This window comes from Mastigoproctus giganteus, chromosome 4 (genome assembly GCF_048544385.1).
Source record: "Mastigoproctus giganteus isolate SK-2022 chromosome 4, ASM4854438v1, whole genome shotgun sequence".
Taxonomy (NCBI): domain Eukaryota; kingdom Metazoa; phylum Arthropoda; class Arachnida; order Uropygi; family Thelyphonidae; genus Mastigoproctus; species Mastigoproctus giganteus.
This window is the reverse complement of record NC_143578.1, coordinates 106,508,111-106,531,200: the sequence shown is the minus strand read 5'-3', so window position 1 is coordinate 106,531,200 and position 23,090 is coordinate 106,508,111. Positions and strand designations below refer to the sequence as shown.

The 23,090-nt window shown below is 35.6% G+C and overlaps 1 protein-coding gene across 3 annotated transcripts in view; it reads left to right on the top strand.

Annotated features, from left to right (window-relative positions):
- The window catches only part of LOC150086972 (DNA-directed RNA polymerase III subunit RPC7-like), a 98,367-nt gene that overhangs the window by 74,595 nt on the left and 682 nt on the right, over positions 1-23,090 (top strand). For 2 of the 3 annotated variants that reach the window (XM_090372862.1, XM_090372861.1), the window contains exon 4: positions 6,514-6,651. In XM_090372862.1, the coding sequence (XP_090228988.1) occupies positions 6,514-6,651 (138 nt within the window). Of the gene's footprint in view, positions 1-6,513; positions 6,652-21,942; positions 21,974-23,090 lie in introns of those variants that run through there. The other variant, XM_090372863.1, reaches the window with a different exon arrangement.

Genomic DNA, 23,090 nt, shown 5'->3' with positions numbered 1-23,090 from the left:
AGGTCATTAGTGCCAATGTGTTCAACGATATCATCTTTTGTGCCCTTAAAAGATGATATTTACCGTAGAATGTCATCAACTTTTGCCCCTGGCAGACATACCCTTGTCCTGTTCCACCTATCCTTTTTGCATAATATATTCCCCGTCTCCCTAACAATAGTCACCAACAATAATTAGTTCCTGTGGAATCAGCACATAATGCCTTGGAGATTGCCTCTGTGTTGCTTGCTGCACAGGAGTTCTGGTGTTGAGTTAGGTACCTGAGAGGTTGATGGGCCTTCATTAATTTCATTGATGGAATCTACCCTACACCCCAAACTGTCATAGATGTTCATCAGCTGTGTTGGTGCCTAATTTTTTGGCACGCTAGGTACTTATTGCGCACACACGCGCACGCGCGCGCACACACACACACACACACACACAAAGATCTCCTCTTTGGCTAGATCTAAAATGTCAGCAAACATTTCACATTTTGCATATTTTTTGAGACTCTGATGCATTGGAGAATCGCCCCCTTCGTTTCTCCCCCCCAAGCCACAGCGCTCCTGCTACTCTGTGACCTTTGCTTCGTAGCTCTAGTCTGGGTCCTGATTTCTGTTTAAATACAGTTTAATTAACAATGAAATTTAATAAGATTAATAAATTTTATCGATTAATTGATAACAGATTCCTAATACAGTACTACGTGGCGCCTCCGTAGCCAGGTGGGAAGGAGCAGCAGTGCGTAGCACACGCTTCTTGATTAGACCGGCATTTGAGCCCGTCACCACCAAATACGGAGGATGCGGAAAGGTCAGGGAATGCCCACCGCATATCCCGGAGCAATATGGCCTTAGTTGCTAATGCTCCTAAAAACCAAATAACAACAACAGTGCTATGTATTACGTTATCTAGTTTTATGTTATAGCTTATACATCACACTATATCGTATATATACATAACGTAATGAGATATACATTATGCTATGTATACATTATATTATGAAATAGCGTAATGAGATATACATTTCACTATTTCGTATTGATCTATACAATGGCAGCAAGTTCAAGAGTGTTGGCACCAACACCGGTATGAGCAGTGAGTCGTAAATTACAAAAATCACTAGTTAAAATTAAAAAAATTAAGCTACTGAGCACTACTAAGCCTATTTAATATCTTTGTAGAACACAATGCAATATGCTAATTAACAGAGAATATGGTAAAAATAACAAAACTACTTGTCGTTTTCAGCTGCCGAAAATCCACCAACTGTTCGCCTTCGCATTCCCAGTGCCCTCTGTGCAATCTAAAATTTCACATTTCACCATAATAACGTAAACAACCTCAGATTCCAGCTATCGGTATTATCACAAATGCAGTAAGATCGAGTTTACTACCCGTTTATAATTAGATTTCACTTACAGAAAAGTGAACTGCAAATTGTTTTTATTGTTTTATGGTAGTGACCTCCAGAAATGTGCTCCTCTGCTATGGCATCTGACAAAATTTCTGTTCGAACAGAAAAATGTGAGCTCCTGAAAACGTGTCTGCCTAAAATATCACGTGTTATCGTGTGAGTACTGCCAATGACAACAGTGTTTCTGACCAACACAAATACATTTAAATGTGAAATATAGCTCTAACACACTTGGCGTTTGACCTGTTTTAAGCTTCATAAATTTGTATGTATTGCTGCACAGGTCGCTACATTCAGCTTAGTGCCAGGTTTTGCATTTACCTGGTGTTACTCACAGATGAAATCATGCATGAGCCACTGCGAAAATCGCGTTATACTCGCATTGTTTCTAATATTTTGAAGACTAAATGCTCAAGGCATAATACATTATGGATTGAAATTAACTATATAATATCGGTGTAAATACACCATAGTCTACCCATAAGTTTAACTACATGCATTGTGTAACGGCATTGTTTAGATTTTATTTCATATTGTAGCTACCTTCACAACAAGATACCAGGTATTGCACTACTTCAAATAAATAATACGTTTCGGAGCTTGTTGGCTCACTCATCAATGGGCGGGCAGGTACCCTGGTAATGCAGACATGCCATCACGGTTGTGGATACCTGGTATCTCGTTGTGAAGGTAGCCACAATATGAGATAAAATCTAAACTATGCCGATAAGTTAAACCACAAGTTAAACTTATGTTTACCCATAAGTTAAACTTATGGGTAAACTATGGTGTATTTACATCGATATTATATAATTGTTCTTAATATATATCAGTCGCGTTGGAGCAAATTTGTGTTGAGAAAATGCACGCTATAGCAGAACTGACTGTACTCCAAACCTTTTGGACTCATAGCCTGCAAATTTAAATCCCAAGCCACCAACATGGATAAATTTAATCCGAAACCTGTCTCCAATAGTTGTACATGCCACCAGGATATACTCTAAAGCCTTTTGTTAATTCACATTTCAGTCATCTTATAACTGGTAATTTAGATATTATTCCCAACTAGGAACTTAGAGATATCATGTACTATTGATTTAAATTTTGGTTGCATACTAAAATTAACCTTTCAAACTTCAAAAAAGAATTATATTAGGATCTTTTCAATTTCTGTTTCATGCTATCTTACAAATAAAACAATACTTGACTTACGGAAATTCGACTTTATGTAAGTTTTTGCCATTTGATGTAAACTTAAAAAAATCATGGAAATGTATTTTTCATCCTGTAGGAATAAATGGAGGTATCATGAAAAATCGTAATGTGAACCCAATAATACCTTGTTTTTTTTTTTTTTTTTTTTTTGGGTAATTTGTTCCAAGACCTTCGAAGTTGAAATTTTTGCTATATAACTAAGCTGCTTATCTCTCTAAAAGGTCATTTTTATAATGGAAATTGTGCTACACTTTCATCTTTATCATATGTTCCATTATAAGAATCAATTTTGAATGCCTTTGTGATATTTTTCTAAAACACATTTCTGGAGGTAACTACCATAAAACAATAAAACAATTTGCCCTTTTCCGGTTTATTGGGCTTTTCTGTTAGTGCAATCTATTATAAATGGGTAGTAAACTCAATCTTATTGCATTTGCAATAATACTGATAACTGGAATTCTGTGGGTTTTTATATTCTGGTGAAATGAGTTCCCCTTCACTGAAAGCTTCAATCATATAAAAAACAAATAAATTTCAGAATCTTCTGTTCATTCCTATTTACTTATTACAATGGTGAAGAGAAAGGGACCAACAGAAAATGCAGTGCTAGAAAAAGAAACAAAAATTGATTTAGAAATGAAGATGATTCAGTCAGGACAAAGTTTGTCATCTATTGCATGGAATTAGGTCTCATTGCTTCAACAGTGATACTATTTTAATGGACAGTGTGCATATAAAAGAACAGGTTAAGGGATCAACGCATTTAAGATCAACAGTGATCACAAAACAGGGTTCAGGTGCTATATCGAAGATGGAAAAGCTATTAATAATATGGATGGAAAATCAGATTCAGGAAGGAGTTCACATAAGTCAAATGGCCATTCAAGCAAAAGCAAGAAGTATTTATGAAGATATTAAGGATAAGTACGGTGAGCCCCAAGCCAACTTTATGGCAAGAAATGGGTGGTTTAATAGGTTCAAGCATTGTGCTGGTTTCCAAAACATAAAAGTATGCGGTGAAGTCGCCAGTGCCAATTCTGCAGCTGCAGAGAAATTTTGTGATGTGTTGGAAAAAAACCCTTCTAAATCTCCACAGCCCTCAACTTCCACAGCGTCGCACTTATCAGCTGGAGAGTTAATTCTGGCAACAATGCTCAAAAGGTAAAATTTGCTGACATCATGCCTGTCTCTTCTTCTTTTTGTAATTTTGTACACTTTTGTAATTTTTCCTGTGCATGAGATAAAAAAAAATTTGAATAAATAATTCTATTTACATGTTCGCTTGAACATTTCTTTTTTGCTTTAATCAAATTCGGCTCACATAGTTGCGAGTGCTGCTTAAGCATTTAAGGAAATTCTGACTTACCTAGAGTTCCATGGAATGCAACCCTTACATAAGTCGGGGAGTGGCTGCATGAATAAATATTGTACCTGCAAAAATATTCAATAACTATAAGACATTAGTACCACATTGTCCCCCCCCCCCACTACAGCTGGTGTTAGATGCCACTTTTTCAAAATTAAGCAGCAATTATCAGATCTACATAAATATTTTGTCATCACTACTATTGACAAAATCTCCAACAACTATGCCATCATTTGTAAACCTTTTTGCTTCCAGACTTTAAATGCAGAACTAAATTAGTGCTACCTACAAGCCAATTACCAATAACAGCATTATTATCACTAAGAAATTAATAGCCTTCAGCAAAAAATTAAATCTTAACTTTAGTAACTATAGCTTCCCTTACATTTATTTTATACCTAAGTTCACAAAAACCGCACTGGTTTCATATTCATTACTTCATGTAAATACAGTTATGCCCGTAAACCTGGTAAGACTTTGGAACAACTACTTAAACCTATCATGAATTTGCTACCTGATAGCACAATTATTAATACCAAAATTTATCTGTAATAGAAGTACTAAATAATAACAATATTTCACACATTCAAACATTTGACTTTAATAGTCATTTTCTAGTATAGATCTAACCAACTAGAAGTCAGTTTTGAATACAGTATACAATAATTATAAGCAAATTATAAAATACAAACCTGGATATTGGAACAATCTATCCATAATTATAAGCACATTATAAAATGCAAACCTGGATATTGGAACAATCTATCCAACCTCTGTATTTCCAATAACTACATCTTTGATGGAAATATAGTCTACCTACAAATCAAAGGTACACCCATGGGCAGTCCTGCTAACTGTGTCATAGTTAACCTCTATACTGGTCAGAAACCACCCTACCATCAGATATATGTATGTACAGATACGTAGACTACTGTTGGTAATAAACTACCCTACTTTTCTACAAGACTTTGCTAGTATTTATCCTCCAGAACTTACTCTGGAAAGAACAAATAACAATAACCTTTCTGCCAATTACTTAGACCTGGACATTAACATTAATAACTCACATACTGCTATTAGCATATATAATAAACATGATGCCTTTAACTTTAATGTGGTCAGCTTCACCCACTGGCATTCCAACATCTCTGAAAGGGTGCATTCAGATATCATCCTCTCTCAGTGTATCAGGATAGCCACCATATGCAACAACAATATCCTAATCTTACACAAAGATTAGGATATTGTTAAAATTCTCTATAATAAGCTTCTTGGCAACAGTTTCCCTCCAGCCTTCCTTTACTATCATTTTAAGAAAGCATTCAATATCTTAAAATATAAAAAGTTGCTTGACCACCAAACTGATATCAACAATATAATAGCTAGTTGATATTCTTTTTACATTCAGGCTTGTACATATTGTACAGACAATACCCCCTAGCGTCTTTGGTGTCTCATGGTCTAGAAAACTTCTGCCCACCGATTGGTTATCCAAGGGAGTACTACTTTTTGTAGATATTTACTTTTTTAGCCATTGTTTAGTTATTTTTTACATATTATATTATTATAACATTACTGACTTAAACAAATGAAGCATTCAACCAGACCTATGCTTAGGGTCCTACTATATGAATGGGTTTTACATCCCTGGACAGCCCGAGTTCGCCTATATTCCCCTTCTTACATTTATTTTTTACCATCCTTATCCTTTTAGTTTTTATTTCTTGTGAGCAATTAGGTTGACTGAAAGTAATATTGAGATGTTCCTTGTTCTGCTATTATTCACTTTTTTTGTCTCTAACAAAGTTTAGCGTCTTTCTACGCTACTCTGCAGTTTTGTCTTTCTACGCTACTCTGCAGTTTTGTCTTTCTACGCTACTCTGCAGTTTTGTATTTCTCCTCTATCCTGGGTTGTTATGCTTCATTGGTTTAATTGCTGATTTCCCCATCACACTTTGTAATGTTAGCTTTGACCTACTTACAGCCTCTCCCCTTCCACACGTGAGGGGAGAGGCTGTAACATGTTATTAATACTCCGGGAACTAAGTTGCTATTTCTTTCATACACTGATGCAGCTTTATTAGGCAGTCGCTCCCCTCCATCCATCTCCCAGACACCTGCTTGACACGATAGTAAGTTGTCTTTCTTTGTCTTAGTCACTCTAAATTTCCCCTCGTTTAGTTAATAATGTATTTTTTCTTTTCTTTTCTTTTCTTTTTCTTTTCTGTTTTTTCGGTCTCTGTCGGGTCGGCTATGAAATATACGTAAACTTCTCACTAGATTTACCGCCACTTTTTGGCTTCCGTTCTGCTATTATTTTCCAACTTGGTTTCATGAACCATGTGCTACATATATATCCTTATATTCATAAAGATGAATAATGAAGTTGAACTGAATGAAAAATAAAAAGCAAAATAAAAATATAAAGCTGTTTATCTGGTGGAATTTTGATGACATTCACTGAAATGTGTGTGAAAATTAATGTTTAATTATTCACTTGAGTACATAAACTTCTTTTTTTTATCTAAAGGAATTGGAAACCATAGAAAAAGACTTGGGAGGTGAAGAACATGAGAGTGTAAAAGAAGAAGAGGATGAGGAGGAAGAAGAAGAAGGTGGAGAAAATAAAGCTTCAGATGAACAGTATGATGAAGAAGAAGAAGAAGAGGTAAGTTCTTCATTTTGCTTGGTAAATAAAAATATTGCTCTAGCAGTTTTCAGGTGTGGTGTATGTAATTAATAGGAAAGCAAATAATAAATTAAAGTAAAATACACAAGGCGGGAAAGTGTAATAGCTGAATTATATTTGAACAAAAATATGTTACTAGTAGCCAAACAAGATTTCAAAAAACTGAATAAACAGGTTGGCAGATACTTCACTTTATCAAAGGATGGGAAGATACCCAGTGATCAAACAAGCTGTATGGCTTTTCAGTATATATTGTTAACAAAGGCTGTTTCCTTTCCAGATTGCTGGTTGAGCCATTTATGTCACCATCATGCTTGAACTATGTGTAATATGAATGATATCATCCAGGAATTCTAGTGTAAGTGAAAAATAGGTGCAAATAAGCAACATATAGGGATTCAGGTTATTTTTTAAGAGACACGGAAGTTTATGGGGAATTTCTTCAGATATTGTGTGGTGTGTATTGTGCATGGACTTACCTTCAGCTATATATATTGTCATGCAGGTTCAGACTTTTAATGAGATTTTAGTTGAAAACTCGATTTAGGTACAGTGATAAAGTAGATGCTGCCCAGAGATTCCATTAAGGAATCACTGTTTTCAGCACTGCCCATAACCTATGTATGTAATGAGGTCAGGAACCACCACTTTGCTTATTGGAGGCTTGAAGTGGTGAAACCCATGTTTAGTCTTCAGAGCAAAGTTTCCGGCATCCCCCCCCACTTCTCCTTCAACCCATGCACGGTATTAAGTACTATAGGTTTTGATACCTTTCGTGTTTAGGGTTTTCATAAAAAAAAAAAAAATAAAATAAAAAATAAAACTAAACTCTATTCACCACCTGGACAAGTCAACTTGACCACCTAAATATTTTTTAAAATTTGTGGTATCATTGCTGGATGAAATTTTGAGTGGCATCAGCTGCTTTTTTTTTTTTTTTTTTCTTCTTTTTAACTTGCAAATTTGATTATTTATTCCCAATATCTCTTTTACTTAGCTGTTAAATAAATTAAGAATACTAATATTATATCAGCAGCTAAAACAATAATTGTCAATTTCCTTTCTAAACTTTACACAGGGATAATATTCTTACCATACTTAAAGGTCACCTGGTGGAACTCTGGAAAACTTTCTTATATAGGAGGTCACCGGTATCTGAGTATTCATTATTGAAGTCCCCACAGTTATGAGGATTAATTTCTGAAACCGATACAAGAAATGAAAGTAACGTAGAAGATTTTTGCTAAAGTTTTACTATTCTGCACAGTATAAAAATGATTGGAGAAGATTGGAAAGAAATTTTGTGTAGATTAATTAATAACTCATGGAAAAAGTTATACCCTGATGCAGTTCGTGAATATGAAGAATGCAGTGTGATTGGTTACAAAATGAAATTGTAAGTTGTGCAAAAGAAGCTGGATTCCACAAAATTGATGGGATATTACGCAATTGCTTGAATCAAGTATAAAACCACTTACAAATGAAGAGCTGGCAGAATTATACCAACTATTACAGAAGAGGAAGCTCAAAATGATGACGTCATTGAATCACCAACGGATAAAAGATTTGAGAATTAAAGGAAGCCATTGAGAAAAGTGACCAAGCATTTGAACATTTTGTGAGAACTACCCTCTTCGTGATCATACACAAAAGTTAAGTGCGAAGTTAAAGACATAACTAAAGGCTAGGACACAATTTTATCTGAAAAAAAACAACAAAAAAAAAACTCTGGATTCGTTCTTTATTCGCAAAACTGAAAATTAGTGCAACATAGCATTAGCAAAGGCACATGATGCAAGAAAGCAAGTTTATATAGCATCAGCCAAAAAAAAAAAAAAAAAAAACCCTATTTCACCCATCCACTTGCTCCAAATGTTTGTCAAGTTACAACGATAGATGGAAGTATGTTCCAACAATGAACCACCCACTGGCTAAAGGCAAACTTCTGCACATCTATTTCCTCCGTATTTACTCACTTTGAATTTATGCCCTCTCAGGCAATTATTCTGAGCAAGAGGAAGAATCCCATCAGCATTGAGCATGCTCAAATCATTCAAGGCTTTATACACCTCAATCAGATCACCTCGCAGGTGCCTAGTCTCCAGACACTATAATTTCCAAACTTAAGCCTTTCTTCATAAGAGTAACCCTTTGTTCCATTCACTAATCTTGTTGCCCTTCTCTGTACTCATTCCAACAGCTCTACATCCTTCTTAAAATGAGGCCTCCAGAACTGTATAGAGTACTCAAGGTGTGGCCTAACAATTGCCTTATACAAGGGAATAATCACCTCCTTATCCCTGCTAGAAAAATTCCTGTATATCGTTGACAAGGCACCACGAGCTGTTCTTGCAGTCCGTCTGCACCGTCAGAAAACTTCATATCTGCCTGCACAATTACCCCCAGGTCCTTTTCATTCTCTACCACTGCCAGTGTAGTACCACACAGTTGATACGTTACTCTGGGGTTACTGCTTCCCATATGTAGTACTGTGCATTTGTCAATGTTAAACTTCATTTGCCACCTCTCAGCCCATCTGCTCAACTTTTCTAGATCCTGTTGCAGCAGCGTACTGTCATTAGCAACCCTGCCAACCTTCATATCATCTGCAAACTTGCAACATTAAGCCTGATATACCAACATCAGTATCATTTATAAATACAGAAAACAACAATGGACCCAACACCGAACCCTAAGGGCTCCACTAATAACATTAGTCCACAAAGAGCAGCATCCATTGATTACCACTCTGTCTTCTCCCACTCAACCATCTCTTTATCCATAGCAGAAATTTGCCTCCAATGCCACACTGCTCCAATTTGTGCAGTAGTTTTCAAAATGTGCAACAGTATCAAAGGCCTTTCTAAGATCCAAATATATGATATCAAAATTATTCTTTGCATCCAGTTCCTTTGTGACTACATCATAGTATCCAATCAAATTGGTCAGACAAGACTTGCCCTTAACAAACCCATGCTGTGTCTGAGCTGTAACTGAAGTCTTGTCTAGATGATCCTGCAATGCTTCTTTAACCAGTGCTTCCATTAATTTCCCTGGAACATAAGTTACCTGTGTCTCCCTTTGATCCTCCTTTGTGGATTGAGGTCACATTTGCACATCTCCAGTTCATGGGTACCTCCCCTGAGTCCAAGGAAGCTCTCTTAATTATGGCAAAGGGTTTTCTTACTTCCTTTGCCGCCTCCTTTAATATAACTGGATAGATTCCATCCACCCCAGGTGCCTTTCTTATGTTTATCTTCAACAGTTTCTCCTCCACTTTACTCTCAGTTATTACAAGATTATTTAGCTTATTACCAGAGTTTAATACACCTCTGGTATTCCCTTCCCTGAATAACTCCTCATGTGTGAATGTAGATGCAAAATATTCATTTAGTTTGTTAGCTACCTGAGCAGGATCATCAACAGTTGAACCATCGATATCAAGGGGATCAATCTGATTCATCCCCTTTCTTTTAGAGTTTACATAAGTAAAGAACTCTTTGCTGTTTTTCTTTGCATCCTTTGCCAAAGATTTCTCGTAATCTACCTTCGCCTGCCTAACTCCTTTGTGATTTGGTTACAGACCAGCTTATATCTATCATAGGCTTCTGTGTCACATGTTAATTTATATGTGTCCCATTCATTTTTCTTCTCTGTCACATGTTTAATTAGTTCATCTGACATCCATTTAGGCCTAAATCTTGAACAATATTTCTTTGTTGGTATGAAAAGCCTATAGCTTCCAAGGTTAATTCTTTGAATGCTTCCCATTTTGACTTTGCTGTCGGTAACATCATCAGTTGGTCCCACCGTATAGAATTTAAATATTGTCTCAGACTACCGTAGTCACTTTTACAAAAGCAAAAACCCTTCCCTTTAGCCTTGATGGTAGTTAACCCTTTGAATAAATCCCACTTCAGCACATTGTGATCACTGCCACCTAGTGGTTCCGTTATCTGCAGATTCTTGATGCATGAAGAATCACTACTGATAATCAGATTAAAGCGTATTATTCCCTCTGGTTGCCCCCCGAACATGCTACTGCTGTAGAAAAGAATCATCCAATAAATGCACAAAAGCGTTGCTAGTGTGTGAATGACCAACCCACAAATTCCAGTCAATATCCAGGAATTTAAAATCCACCATTATAAGACATTCTGATTTATTGGCCCACTCTATTTCTCTGCACAATTGCTCATCATACTAATCAGATTCATTAGGCCTATAACACACACCTACTCTTATTTTTCCTTTCCCAGTGCTTATGTCACACCAAACAGATGCTGAGTTGAATGTACTTCCTTAGATTTTATGTGTTTCTTAACTAACAGCATAACCCCTCCTCCTTTCCTGTCCTGTCCTGTCTGTCCTTGCTGTATGAATTGTACTCCCCAAATTCCAATTCTGCACAGCTTATGTCTGTGTGACATCACGTCTCTAATATCCCAGCAATATCTTCCTTTGATTTCTTGACTAGCACTTCAAGCTCATCGAATTTATTAACTATACTCCTAGCATTGGTGTGCATGCAAGTATACATGCACCTGTTTCTACTCTTAGTTACCCTAACACAGCCCATGTATTTACTTGTTCCAGTATGACTCCTAGCATAGTGGAACAACTATGACTCCCAGTTTCATGTATTTACTTGTGCCACTTTGACTCCCAGCAGTCCTGGAAATCCCTATTGCCTTGCTTTCCAGGCTGCTGCTGAATTGCGTTTTAATAGAAGCAGTGCAAGAATCACTTTCACCTCTGCCAGCGGTTACTGTTAATCTATTAGGCCGTGTATCCTCCCACAAGCTAGCAGTTTTCCGACCCATCTAACTCTGTCTCGATAGTATCTGCAAATATTCTTACATCCTTTCTATTTAAGTGTATCCCATTCATGTAGAAGCAGTTTCTCCTGTTAACAAGCACAGACCAGGCTGAGAAAAATTCTACCCCTCGAGCCTTGAACATTCTCTCCAGGGTCGAATTGATCGACACGGCTCTCATCATATATGCCCTCCTATTGTGTCTGGGCAGAATTACATACTTTCAAATTCAACCCTAACTCATGGCTCTTTTTCAGCATTGACTTGTACTTGTTAAGTAATTCCACTGGTCTCCACAACAATATCACCCTTTGTGCCCTTAAAAGATAATATCTGCTCTACAACGTCATCAACCTTTGCCCCCTGACTGTTCCATCTATCCTCTTTGCGCAATATGTTCCCTGTTTCCCTGACAATAGAGTCCTTTGGGACCAGCACATTCTGCCTTGGGTGTTGCCGCTGTGTCGCATGATGTTCGAGTGCAAGCTCTAGCATTGATGTGGACAGCTGAGAGCTTGATGGAAGGGGAAACAGTTTAGAGTTAAGCCCACAACAGTGCTGAGTGGCACCTGATTCAACTTCAATAAACTTGACGTAACCTTACATTGATCAACATATTATAATAAAAAATGTCTAATAAAATAATTCTCATTTTTCAGTTCCTTCAATCGATTGTTTCCGATGTACAAGTACATAATACACATTACGAAAATTTGGTCCCTGTTTTAAGTGGAATTTTCTGGAACCAATTATCCTTGGATAATGAGGACCCCCTGTACTTATTCACATGACTATTTTACTAATGAACACATGATTCATCAGGGACATCTCTCTCTCGTTTGTTGGTTTTTACTAATCTTAATGTTAATTAAATTTCACTTGATTCAGAGATTGCTAAAAGTGTTTAGTGTCATTTGAAGCTTCTAAATCAACCTTTTAATAATATTCTGGCTGGAATATAGGAAAAAAAATCAATTTTGAAGTAAAATTTACTTTGGTTTTTGAATTAAGTTTAATCTTTTTTAAAAAGTGTAAATTTAAAAAAAACCTGAATTTGAAAGTTCCATCAGAAATGAAGGGGGACTTCAGCAGCAGCATCAATAGCCTACTCATTCGGACACCTACTTTGGGCTAATTTCTCTGTGTGGCTAATTTTTATTCTACTGTGCAACATATCCCTTTAGTCAATAATTGGAATGGTAGTCTGTCTTTTCGGCTCCTGACATCTGTTTTTTTATGAGCAAGCAAAAAGAAATATCACCAAAATGGGGGAAATTGGTTATAAAGGACAATAAAAAGGAATCTTCTAAATGTATTAAATACTTTTAGCAAGCGCTCTGAATAAGGTTAAATTTTATTCACATTAGCTGTCAGTAAGAATTAGTAAAAACCAGCGAGAGATTACTTTATGTAGATTGTGTTGTTAGAGGAGATAAAAGTGTGCAGTCATAAAGTTACTTGTTGAACCACTTTCAGCAGGGGTCCTGAGATCCAGTAATAGTTCTGGAATAGAAATATCGGAGGACCAACTGAGTCAAAAGCAGCAGATAGCAAGAAAGAAGCAGTGCAGATTCTCCTTTTCTGCCGTGTTACATACATAAAACACCACAAGAAAGCAGTACAGAAATATCAAATATTACAGAACTGATATTTTCGAAAAAAAATCGGTATGAAATTATATTTTGTGACTTGCTAGTTTTAAGTTCAGGGGTGGGGAGACATAACACTTAGAAGTGCCCACAGGGTTGTGATCTGCACAATATGATAAAATGGGCTGCTCTTGACACTTTGATTGGATGGCCTCTTGGGTTAGCTTATTTTTCTTTTTAGCTAAATATTATAACTTATTATACTTGCTGCTGTTGCTACTGGTATGGGAACTTTTTGAGGATGAATTCTGCTGTTGTAAAACATTAACAGACTAAAAAAGTATCTAGATAAATTATTCACCTTGCCAACTTTTGTATCATCTGTGAACTTAGACAGTAAACATGATTTGCCCTCATGAATGTCATTAATAAAGGTTGTAAAGAGTAAAGGGCCCAGCACTGAACCCTCAGGACTCTGCTAATAACATAATTATTATTTATTATTATTTGCTATATGGCGCAAGGAAGCCTGAGGCTTATGCTGCACCAGCCAAAAAAAAAATTTCTGAATTACCCAGAGAGAGAGAAGTAGAAGGGAATCGCCAAGAAAGAGAAGAATGATGATATGCAGCTCAGGACCCTGGGTGTGCCAAGCCCATACTCACCAGATGTGAGCCCCTGGGGTTGATATCACACCAAACTGACTCAACAGTGCACTGTTCATCTGTGTCAACTGGATGCACTTCTTTTGATCTTATGTTTTTCTTAATTAACAGCATAACACCTCCTCCCTTCATATCCTGTTTATCCTTTCTGTACACATTGTACTCCCCAAATTCCAATTCTGCATTTATAATATCTGTGTGACATCATGTCTCTGATATCCCAACAATATCCGCCTTTGATGTCCTGACCAACACCTCAAATTCATGAAATGTATTTACTATACTTCTAGCATTGGTATATGTGCAAGTAGTATAGTAAACAAATTTGATGAATTTGAAGTGAAAAACAGGAACAGAGGTTTCACCAGGACATGGAGATGAGGTACCAGGGGCAGTGAAATGTCAACATGATGGCTGACTATTGCTGTACGCTGAAGAGGGATTGTAAAATAGAGGGATCTGCAAGAAAATTAAAAAAAAAAAAGAAAAAAAAAAGTCAAACAAGAGCAATGTCCATTTATAAACACTCTTTATCTTCTGCCATTCAATCATTATTTTATGCTATGGAGTAACTTGCTATAGATATATTAGAATACCCGTGGCAGATATTTCACTCAAGCCTGTACTAAATAATATTGTAATAGGTGCATTATGGCCTTAGTAGCCCTTAAATCAAACCAACAACAACAGATATTTCATCAAAACTGTTTCAGAGAAAAGGTAAAAAGAGTAATATCAAAGTAATTACAAAATCCTTTCCCTCAGATCCCTTCGCTGCTAGCTAAGGTGTCAGTAGGATAGACTTGGGTAAAAATGCAGTTTGATAAGATTTACGTATATGACTATATCATTCTTTAAAAAAATTACAATTATTGCACAAAAATTATCTGGACCTGAAACTGCCAGGGCCATGAGATAAAATTTCAACTTTGTTGAAAGTGTGATCCTGAGATGTGTTGATTGTGATGACAAAAGCTAAGAAATTTCCTTCTTTTCAAAGTAAATGGCAAGTTAGTTTCACTGGGAGCTAAATTAATTCTGAGAATTTTTTCCCACCTCAGTTTTACTGCTAAATAAAACCTATTGCAATCTATTTTTAGCTTTAGTGAAAAATCGTTTCACTTTTTTCTCAGTTATAACAGAATCATTTAACTCCTAGTTATAACAATTATAACTTGTTGTTACTTCTGGTGTTTCGATTCCTAAAAACTTCAGGCATGAATGTAGCTGCAAAATATTTATTTACTTTGTCAGCATCTTGAACAGAATCATCAATAGTTATGCCATTCATATCTAGCAGGCCAATTTTGGTTATCCCTTTCCTTCTAGTGTTAACATATGCAAAGAATGCTTTGCTATTCTTAGTCAAGGACTTCTCATAGTAGGTGCCTCCGTAGCCAGGTGGGAAGGAGCAGCAGTGCGTAGTACACATTTCTTGATTAGACCGGGGTTCGAGCCCATCACCACCAAATACGGAGGATGCGGAAAGGTCAGGGAATGACCACCGCATATCCCGGAGCAATATGGCCTTAGTTGCTAATGCTCCTAAAAACCAAAATAACAAACAACATAACAGATTTCTCATAGTGTGCCTTAGCTTGCCTAAGGCACATAACTCCCTTAGTGACCTGATGGAAAACTAGTTTATACTTACTGTAGGATTCCATGTTCCATGCTAATTTATATTTACATATGAATTTTTTCCCATGCCACTAGTCTTGTTAATTTATCTGACATCCATTTAGGTCCAAACCTTGAACGATATCTCTTTGTTGGAAATAGCTTGTAGCATCGATGATTACTTCATCAAATGCCTCCCATTTAGAATTTGCAGTTAGTGACATCGTTTGAAAAACATATTTGAACTTTAAAACATTTGAGTTTAAAAACTGTCTAACACCACTGTAGTTGCCTTTATGAAGGCAAATTCCCTTCCCTTCACCCTTGACAATATTTATACCTTTAAGCATATTCCACATCAATATATTATGATCAGTGCCACCTAATGGTTCCTTTTCTGGAAGTTGTTAATGCATGAATAGTCATTGCTGATAACCAGATGAAGAGTATTGCTTTCTCCTGCTGCTGTAGAAAACAGTCATCTACTAAATCTAGAAAATTTCTGTTACTGTGTTAGTGGCCAATCTACAAATTCCAATTCATCATAAGACACTCTGATCCACTATATCTGTCTGTGTAGTTGTTCATTATACTCATCACAGAAGTTGGTCTACTTCCATGAGACAAAGATGGAAACCAATATGTGGTATACTCAGTCGCACACTGGGCTAAGAGGTTGATAAGTCAATGCAGACAACATAACCTAACCCCATTAAGTGAACATATATACACCATTGCACTGATAAGCTTTTCTAGGTACAGTATTTTCACATACATATGGTAGTTGGTTTGATTTGGTAGTTGTTGGCGCATCGGCTTCTGTGGCCATATTGCACCTCCCAATGTTTTTGCAGTACTTTGATCCAAGCCAGAGGCGGGAATCAAACCCGCGACCTTTGGGTTGCCGGGCAGGTACTTTACCCATACATATGGCAGGGTTGCCATAGTCTGGTTTGGGACTGCTTCCACACAGGAAAAAAAAATAAATAAAAAGTCCTTGCTATACACATACTTTACCATTAATGTTTCCAAATTCCTGACAGATATTAATCCTCGGGATTCAGGAACGAGAAATCAGAATTCCTGAAATCATAAGTTTTTCTGTATTTTTCATACCATTTTATTTACATGATTTTAAATGTGATAGGTTTATACTAAAAGTTTCAGAGGTTTTCTGTAAAAAAAAAAAAAAAAAAAAAACAATATAATAAATGCATGGTGTATTATTTTATGTTTGTTTGATGTTGTTTGTTATTTGGTTTTTAGGAGCATTAGCAACTAAGGCCATATTGCTCCGGGATATGTGGTGGTCATTCCCTGACCTTTCCGCATCCTCCGTATTTGGTGGTGACGGGCTCGAACTCCGGTCTAATCAAGAAGCGTGTGCTACGCACTGCTGCTGCTCCTTCCCACCTGGCTACGGAGGCGCCATTATTTTATGAACCAATATATTGTGACAAAATTATATATTTCAATAACATATAAAAGTGATCTCTACTTGATATAGACATTTGATAATAGAAAACATTAAAAGAAGGGAACAGTAACACAAAATAAATGCCAAATAAATATCATATAAAAAATTGAAATATTGAATATTCAATATTGAATATTCAAAATATTGAATATTTAAAATGCACAAAGCATTGATTGCCCTATCTGATAGCCTTGATCTTTGTTTAGTGACAAATATTCCAGGCATAGAAATATTTCTTTTATTTTGCATTGATGTTGGTTGAATTGATAAGAGTGCATCCAAAAAAGTATATTCAAGTTGGGTGTTAGGATACATGTTGCTTCATATAAGCTCATTTCCTTTTTTAACGATGACACCATTTTGTCCACTTGCCCTGATTTTGGTTTTGCTGTTGAAATCGACATTGCTTTTTCTAATTCAGATTTTAGATCAATTTCTGATTTCATGTTGGAATATTCCCCAATAACATTCTTCTTCTTTACATTTCTTCTGTTAAAGCACATTTTCCTTCAAAAAGTCTTTCCATTAATGATTTTGCCAATCGAGCTATTTCATTCTTATTGGCCAAAGCAAAAAATTCGTCCTTTTCCACCTCATATAAAAACTAACATTGTTTAAATATTTAATGAGGGATACTAGATCTTTATTCCTGTGTTTAAGCAATTCATTTCTAATTTCTTTTAAAAGCATACTGCTCAAAGCAGAATTCTGTTTTTCCAAATGACTAAAAAAAACTTAAATTCCTTCGCTTGTTAGATTTGCATCATGATTAATTAATGCCTCAACTGCTAATTGAACAGGTTTTGAGCAATTTAACATATCCCTCATAATTTCATAATATTCCTCTTTCTATAAGTGACTGAGCTTCAGCTGTCATAAAACAATTTTTATCGGCTTTAGGATCTTTAAAAATCTTTCGATCATTCTTTCTAATGTGTTCCAGCGTGTTTTACAGTCCAAAATGACTTGTAGTTCCATTTTTTCACTCTTGATTATTTCCTGCTGCAAAAGGGAATTTCACGCTGGAGAATATTTAAACAGTTTTACAATTTTTCTTATACTAAAAATTGCTGGAGAAACATCATCTTGCAGATCATACTGATCGGCTCCAGCTACATTATCTGAATCAGTCATTGCTTTCGTCTTTCTCGTATTCAGAATCTGCATCGTATTCGCTTCCGCTTGCTTTTGATGCTTCATATTTCAACTTTTTGACATAAAACACTTTTCGTTACAGCAAGGTGAAGTGCATGATTGTAACATAACTGCTGAATAGTTGGTGATAACTTTCCGAATTTTTTCCATAACATTTTTTTTTTTAAATCTTGTGACCCATGTCCTTTGACATATATTGTAAAATTGTGCATTGTTTCTTAAAAGTAGTAGGCATTGGCTTATCAGGATTATTTTCAGAGTTTTTTGTCCTTTTCATGCCATGAATATGATCAAGATGCCTATGAAGTTCACTAGTTGATGATGCTTTACATTGCAATTATTTAAAACATATCTGGCAACGAGCTGACTGATTTCCTTTGTCTTTCTTAAAATACTTCAGTGCTTCATACTGTTTACTCATTATTATGGATATCTAAAAAAAAAAATTTTTTTTTTGATAAATAAGAAATATTAAGTTTAGTAGTACTGTATTTACAAAGAACTGTAACCTATAGCAAATATTCAAACTCTGGAAAATGCCAGTGACTATTATTGGGAAGTATTCGAATAATGTAACATTCAGATCTCCTAGCAAGGTTAACAGCACTACACAGAATCACATGTTGAAATTGCCAATTTAATTACTTATTTTGTTTCCAAAACTTGTTATTTCTTGGAACACCACTCATAGGATTTGTATAAAGTATACTCTGCATATAAACTTATTTTATTTGCAAGGATGACTCACAGTTATCAGCAGACAGGGCTGTGAACACACTTTTATAACAAGGCAACAGTTACAAGGAGGACTGACTGATTAGATCGCGACCACTTCTCTCTTACATGCTCCTATTCGATTCCCAGAAATGGAAGGCTAAGTTAACCTTCCACTCTGGTTCCTTCCGGAAGTTGAAGGTTAAGTTACCCTTCCACTCCACGTAGCAGTGTTTCCTGTTCTTACTTTTGATTTGATGTCAGTGGATTCCCTATTTTGATTGTTAAGCTTTAATTCTCACAGGAGAATTATGATACTTTTCCCCAATTTATCGACTGCATCACTTATGTCTGAATGGCACCATATTTCTGATATATCTACTATATCTGAATTTGTTGACTTAATCAGTATTTAAAATTCATCAGGTTTTATTATTATTATTATTATTATTATTATTAGCCATATGGTACAAGGAAGCCTGAGGCTTATGCTGCACCAGCCAAAAAAAAAAAAATTCCTGAGTTACCCCCTGAGAAAGAAAAAAGGAGGAGAGAGAGAGAGAGAGAGAGAGAGAGAGAGAGAGAGAGAGAGAGAGAGAAAGGGAGAGAGAAGTACAAAGGAATCACCAAGAAAGAGAAGAATGATGATATCCAGCTCAGGACCCTGGGTTTGCCAAGCCCATACTCACCAGATGTGAGCCCCCGGGGTTCTTTACTATATTCCTAGAATTAGTCTAAAAGCAAGTATGCATGCATCTGTGTTTGTTCAATAACCCTAGTTTGCCTCAGTAACCCTAAAACATACAGTGTACAGTAAACCCCCGCTATTTGCGGTATCTGTATTTGCGGTTTCACGTATTCGCGATCGCCGATTTAATATAAAATGAAACCTAAAAAAATGTGAATTTTAAAGCGCCGTGAATATTTTCTGCCATAAACAAATATGGATGTGGCTAAAATTATCTTTCCCTGTCAAAACAGCGCTCGGTGGGTGGGGGGGGGAGAGGGATGACAAAATCGCGAGCGTGGATGTTTCTCGCTAATCCTTGTTCAGTATGTGTTATGCGCTTGTTATGGAAGGTTTCGTCTTTTGCTTTTAATTTATATGCTTATAAATTGAATAAATTTATCAAATTATAAATTGATATGCTTACAAAAATGATAAATCTACCCTTTTGCAGTGTAAAATAGACTTTTTCGAGTGTGTTAACAGAAGAAAGTGACTTTATTGTAGACAAGTTCTTTCTAACCCCTACAAAAATATGGCTATGAATAACAAGAGAAATGTGAAAATATCAAAGAAGGTGATGACAGCGAATAAAATTGAGTTATTAGATAAAATTTCTAATGGTGAAAGTGTCTCCTCAGTGGCAAAACATTATAAAATCAATGAGTCAACGGTACGATCAATCAAAAAATCAGAAGAAAAAATCCGCCGTAGTGTCCGTGAAAACGCGCTAATTGCTTCAAAAATTTGCTCTGTAACTCGTGATGTTTAATTTGAAAAAATGAAAAAAGCTTTAAATCTATGGATAGAAGACCGAACTGAAAATAAAATTCCGTTAAGTTCACTCATCATTCGTGAAAAGGCAAAACTCCTTTATCAACACTTTAGCGAAACTGGTGATAGCACTGGCGGGATAAGTTTTTTTGCTAGCAAAGGCGCTGGTTTGAAAGATTTGTTTTAAATTTCTAATAAATATTACATTTAATATTAAATTGTTTCTTATTTTCATTTCGATGCCTTATGCTTGCATTTCACTATGTACTGTCTATGTATATAGTCATATTATGAAGGTACACGTAATACATACATAGACAAAATTTTAGACTAGTTTTTCTTATATATTTCATACTGTGGAACGGAACCCCTTTATTACTATGGGAGCCATAACTCAGTATTCGCGACATTTCTCAGGAATGTAACCCCCGCGAATAGCGGGGGTTTACTGTACTTGCTTATCATGTATCTAGCAAGCCTTGTCATGTGAAGACCTCTAGCAGCTTGCCAGACATCTTACTTTTCAGGCTGTATGCCCCAGTAGAAGCAGTGCGAAACTCACTTTCACCTCTGCTTGCAGCTGCTTTTGGTTCATTAGTCTGTGTATCCACCCCCCCTCCAGGCTAGCAGGTTAATGACCAACCTAAGCAAATATTCGTGCGCCCCCTTTCTGTTTAAGCTTATCCTGTCTCTGGAAAAACAGTCTGCCCTGTTAACAAGGACAGACTACACTGAAAAAAATCATAATCTACGAGCCTTTCACAATCTCTCCAGAATCAAATTGACCCTGGAGAGACTTTATAGGGTAATGTTGAGAAAAAATCATGAATTGACTTTTTCTCAGTGTTACTCTATACTTGTTAAGTGAATCCTCAGATCTCATACTCTTAATGTCATTAGTACCAACTTATACAACATCATCACCTTTTGTGCCCTTAAAAGATGATAGTTGCTCTACTACATCACTAATTTTTGCTCCACGCAGACATACCCTGGTTCTGTTCCACATATCCTTTTTATACAATATATTTTCCTTGGTAGTGTCCTCAACAACTGCTATCTCTTGTTGGTCCTGAGATCTCTGTTATTGCAGATGTCTTTGTTGCCTATGCATTCAGGATGGGAAATCTGACCTAGCTGCTCCTCCCCTTCTTGATACACCTAGCAGCACTGCGGGTATACTGTTTCCACTATGTTCATCATGATCTGTTCTGTGTGTTCTTTTGTGTGTGTTAGTGGGTGAGGTCCTGAAAACAGCATAATGCAACTAGTTACTATGATTGCAAGATATCCTCAAGAAGGAGAGGAAAAGCCAGGGTGAGCTTTCCCATCCTGAATGCATAGGCCACAGATTTTGTATCACCACATTGCAAGTACAAAAGCATCATGTTTGATGACCTTGGCTGATTTTTATAATTTAAACTCAGTTTCATTGCGTATAGGAACTTACTTAAAGAATCACTTTATGTACTGAATTTAGTATGAGGACGAAATGTTTATTATGTAACATTCTAGTTCTCACTTCTACCATGTTTTTTTTTTTTTTTTTTTTTCTAAAATTTAAATACTTTGTTTACCTTGAGGCCTGAAATATAATAATATAGCTTAACAGAAATTTTCAGCTGTTACTAATTGAAAGAGTTTGAATATTTGCTATATGTTACAGTTCTTTATAAATACAGTACTACTAAACTTAATATTTCTTATTTATCAAAAATTTTTTTTTTTTTAGATATCCATAATAATGAGTAAATAGTATGAAGAAAATTCAAATCACTGTACTGCTTTATACATTCATATGTAATATATACCCATTGGTGATGAGTTGTTTTTTGCATATATGAATATAACTGCAAAAGGTTAAAAAATATATCAAAATATCTGTTAAAAAATATGATAAAGTGTCTATAATTTGAAGAAATAAATTGTCAGTATACTGTCAGAATTTTGATATATAAATAAATTTAAGAACCAAGTTTTTTGAATTTTTTTATGCTGTGTGACAGTTAGTTAAATTTTAATATTTTCTTTGTCTCTATTGTGAAAGATGGTAATATATTTTTTCTAAATTTTATTTTCTCTCATTATATTGGAAATTATTTCATGAACTGAGTTTTTTTTTTTTTTTTTTTTTTGATAAAAGAAAATGAGATGTGACCATCAAGTAATGAGGCTAATTTTATAACAGATGTATCTTTAATGATCTCGGTCTCCTTCAAAGTGGTTGCTCTGTGAGGTTGTATATGATTAGATTAAAGAATATGCTGGGTGTTCTTGAATATTTGAAACACAGTGCATTCTTTAATGCTTCTTGAATATCTTAAAAACATATGGTGCATTCTTTAATGTCATTGATGCTGGAAATTTTGTTTTCCTTTTAATGTTTTTCAACACAGGAAAGGGAAATTGCAAAGAAGTCAAACCTACCTGCTGAATAAGGGTTAATTGATCATGCTACATTCTTTTTTTCAGAAGAAAATTGCAGAAAGTGTTGTGAACTAGCAACAAGAGTTCATTTGGCTAAAGATTTCCTTTTTCCCATTGAGGAAGACAACCTATAATAAAAAATGACTGATGTTTTATTGTAGGTTTACAAAAGGTTTCTTTCTTTTAAAACTTCACTTGAGAAATTAGAACAAATTTCAATGCCTTGCTGCTCTTTTTACTGAAACTTGTGTAATCACCTTAGTTAATGTAACCAGATCTGGAATCAAAAATAGTATGCTGCCTTATATATAAGGAGAATGTATGTTTATGTTATGAAAACTTATTTTTTCAAATTGCTACTATCATTATTTTAACTCCAACAAAAAAAAAAGTAGGACACCATTAGAAAAGCAGAACGTGTGGTCACCTTAATCTGGGGGGGGGAGATTCTCC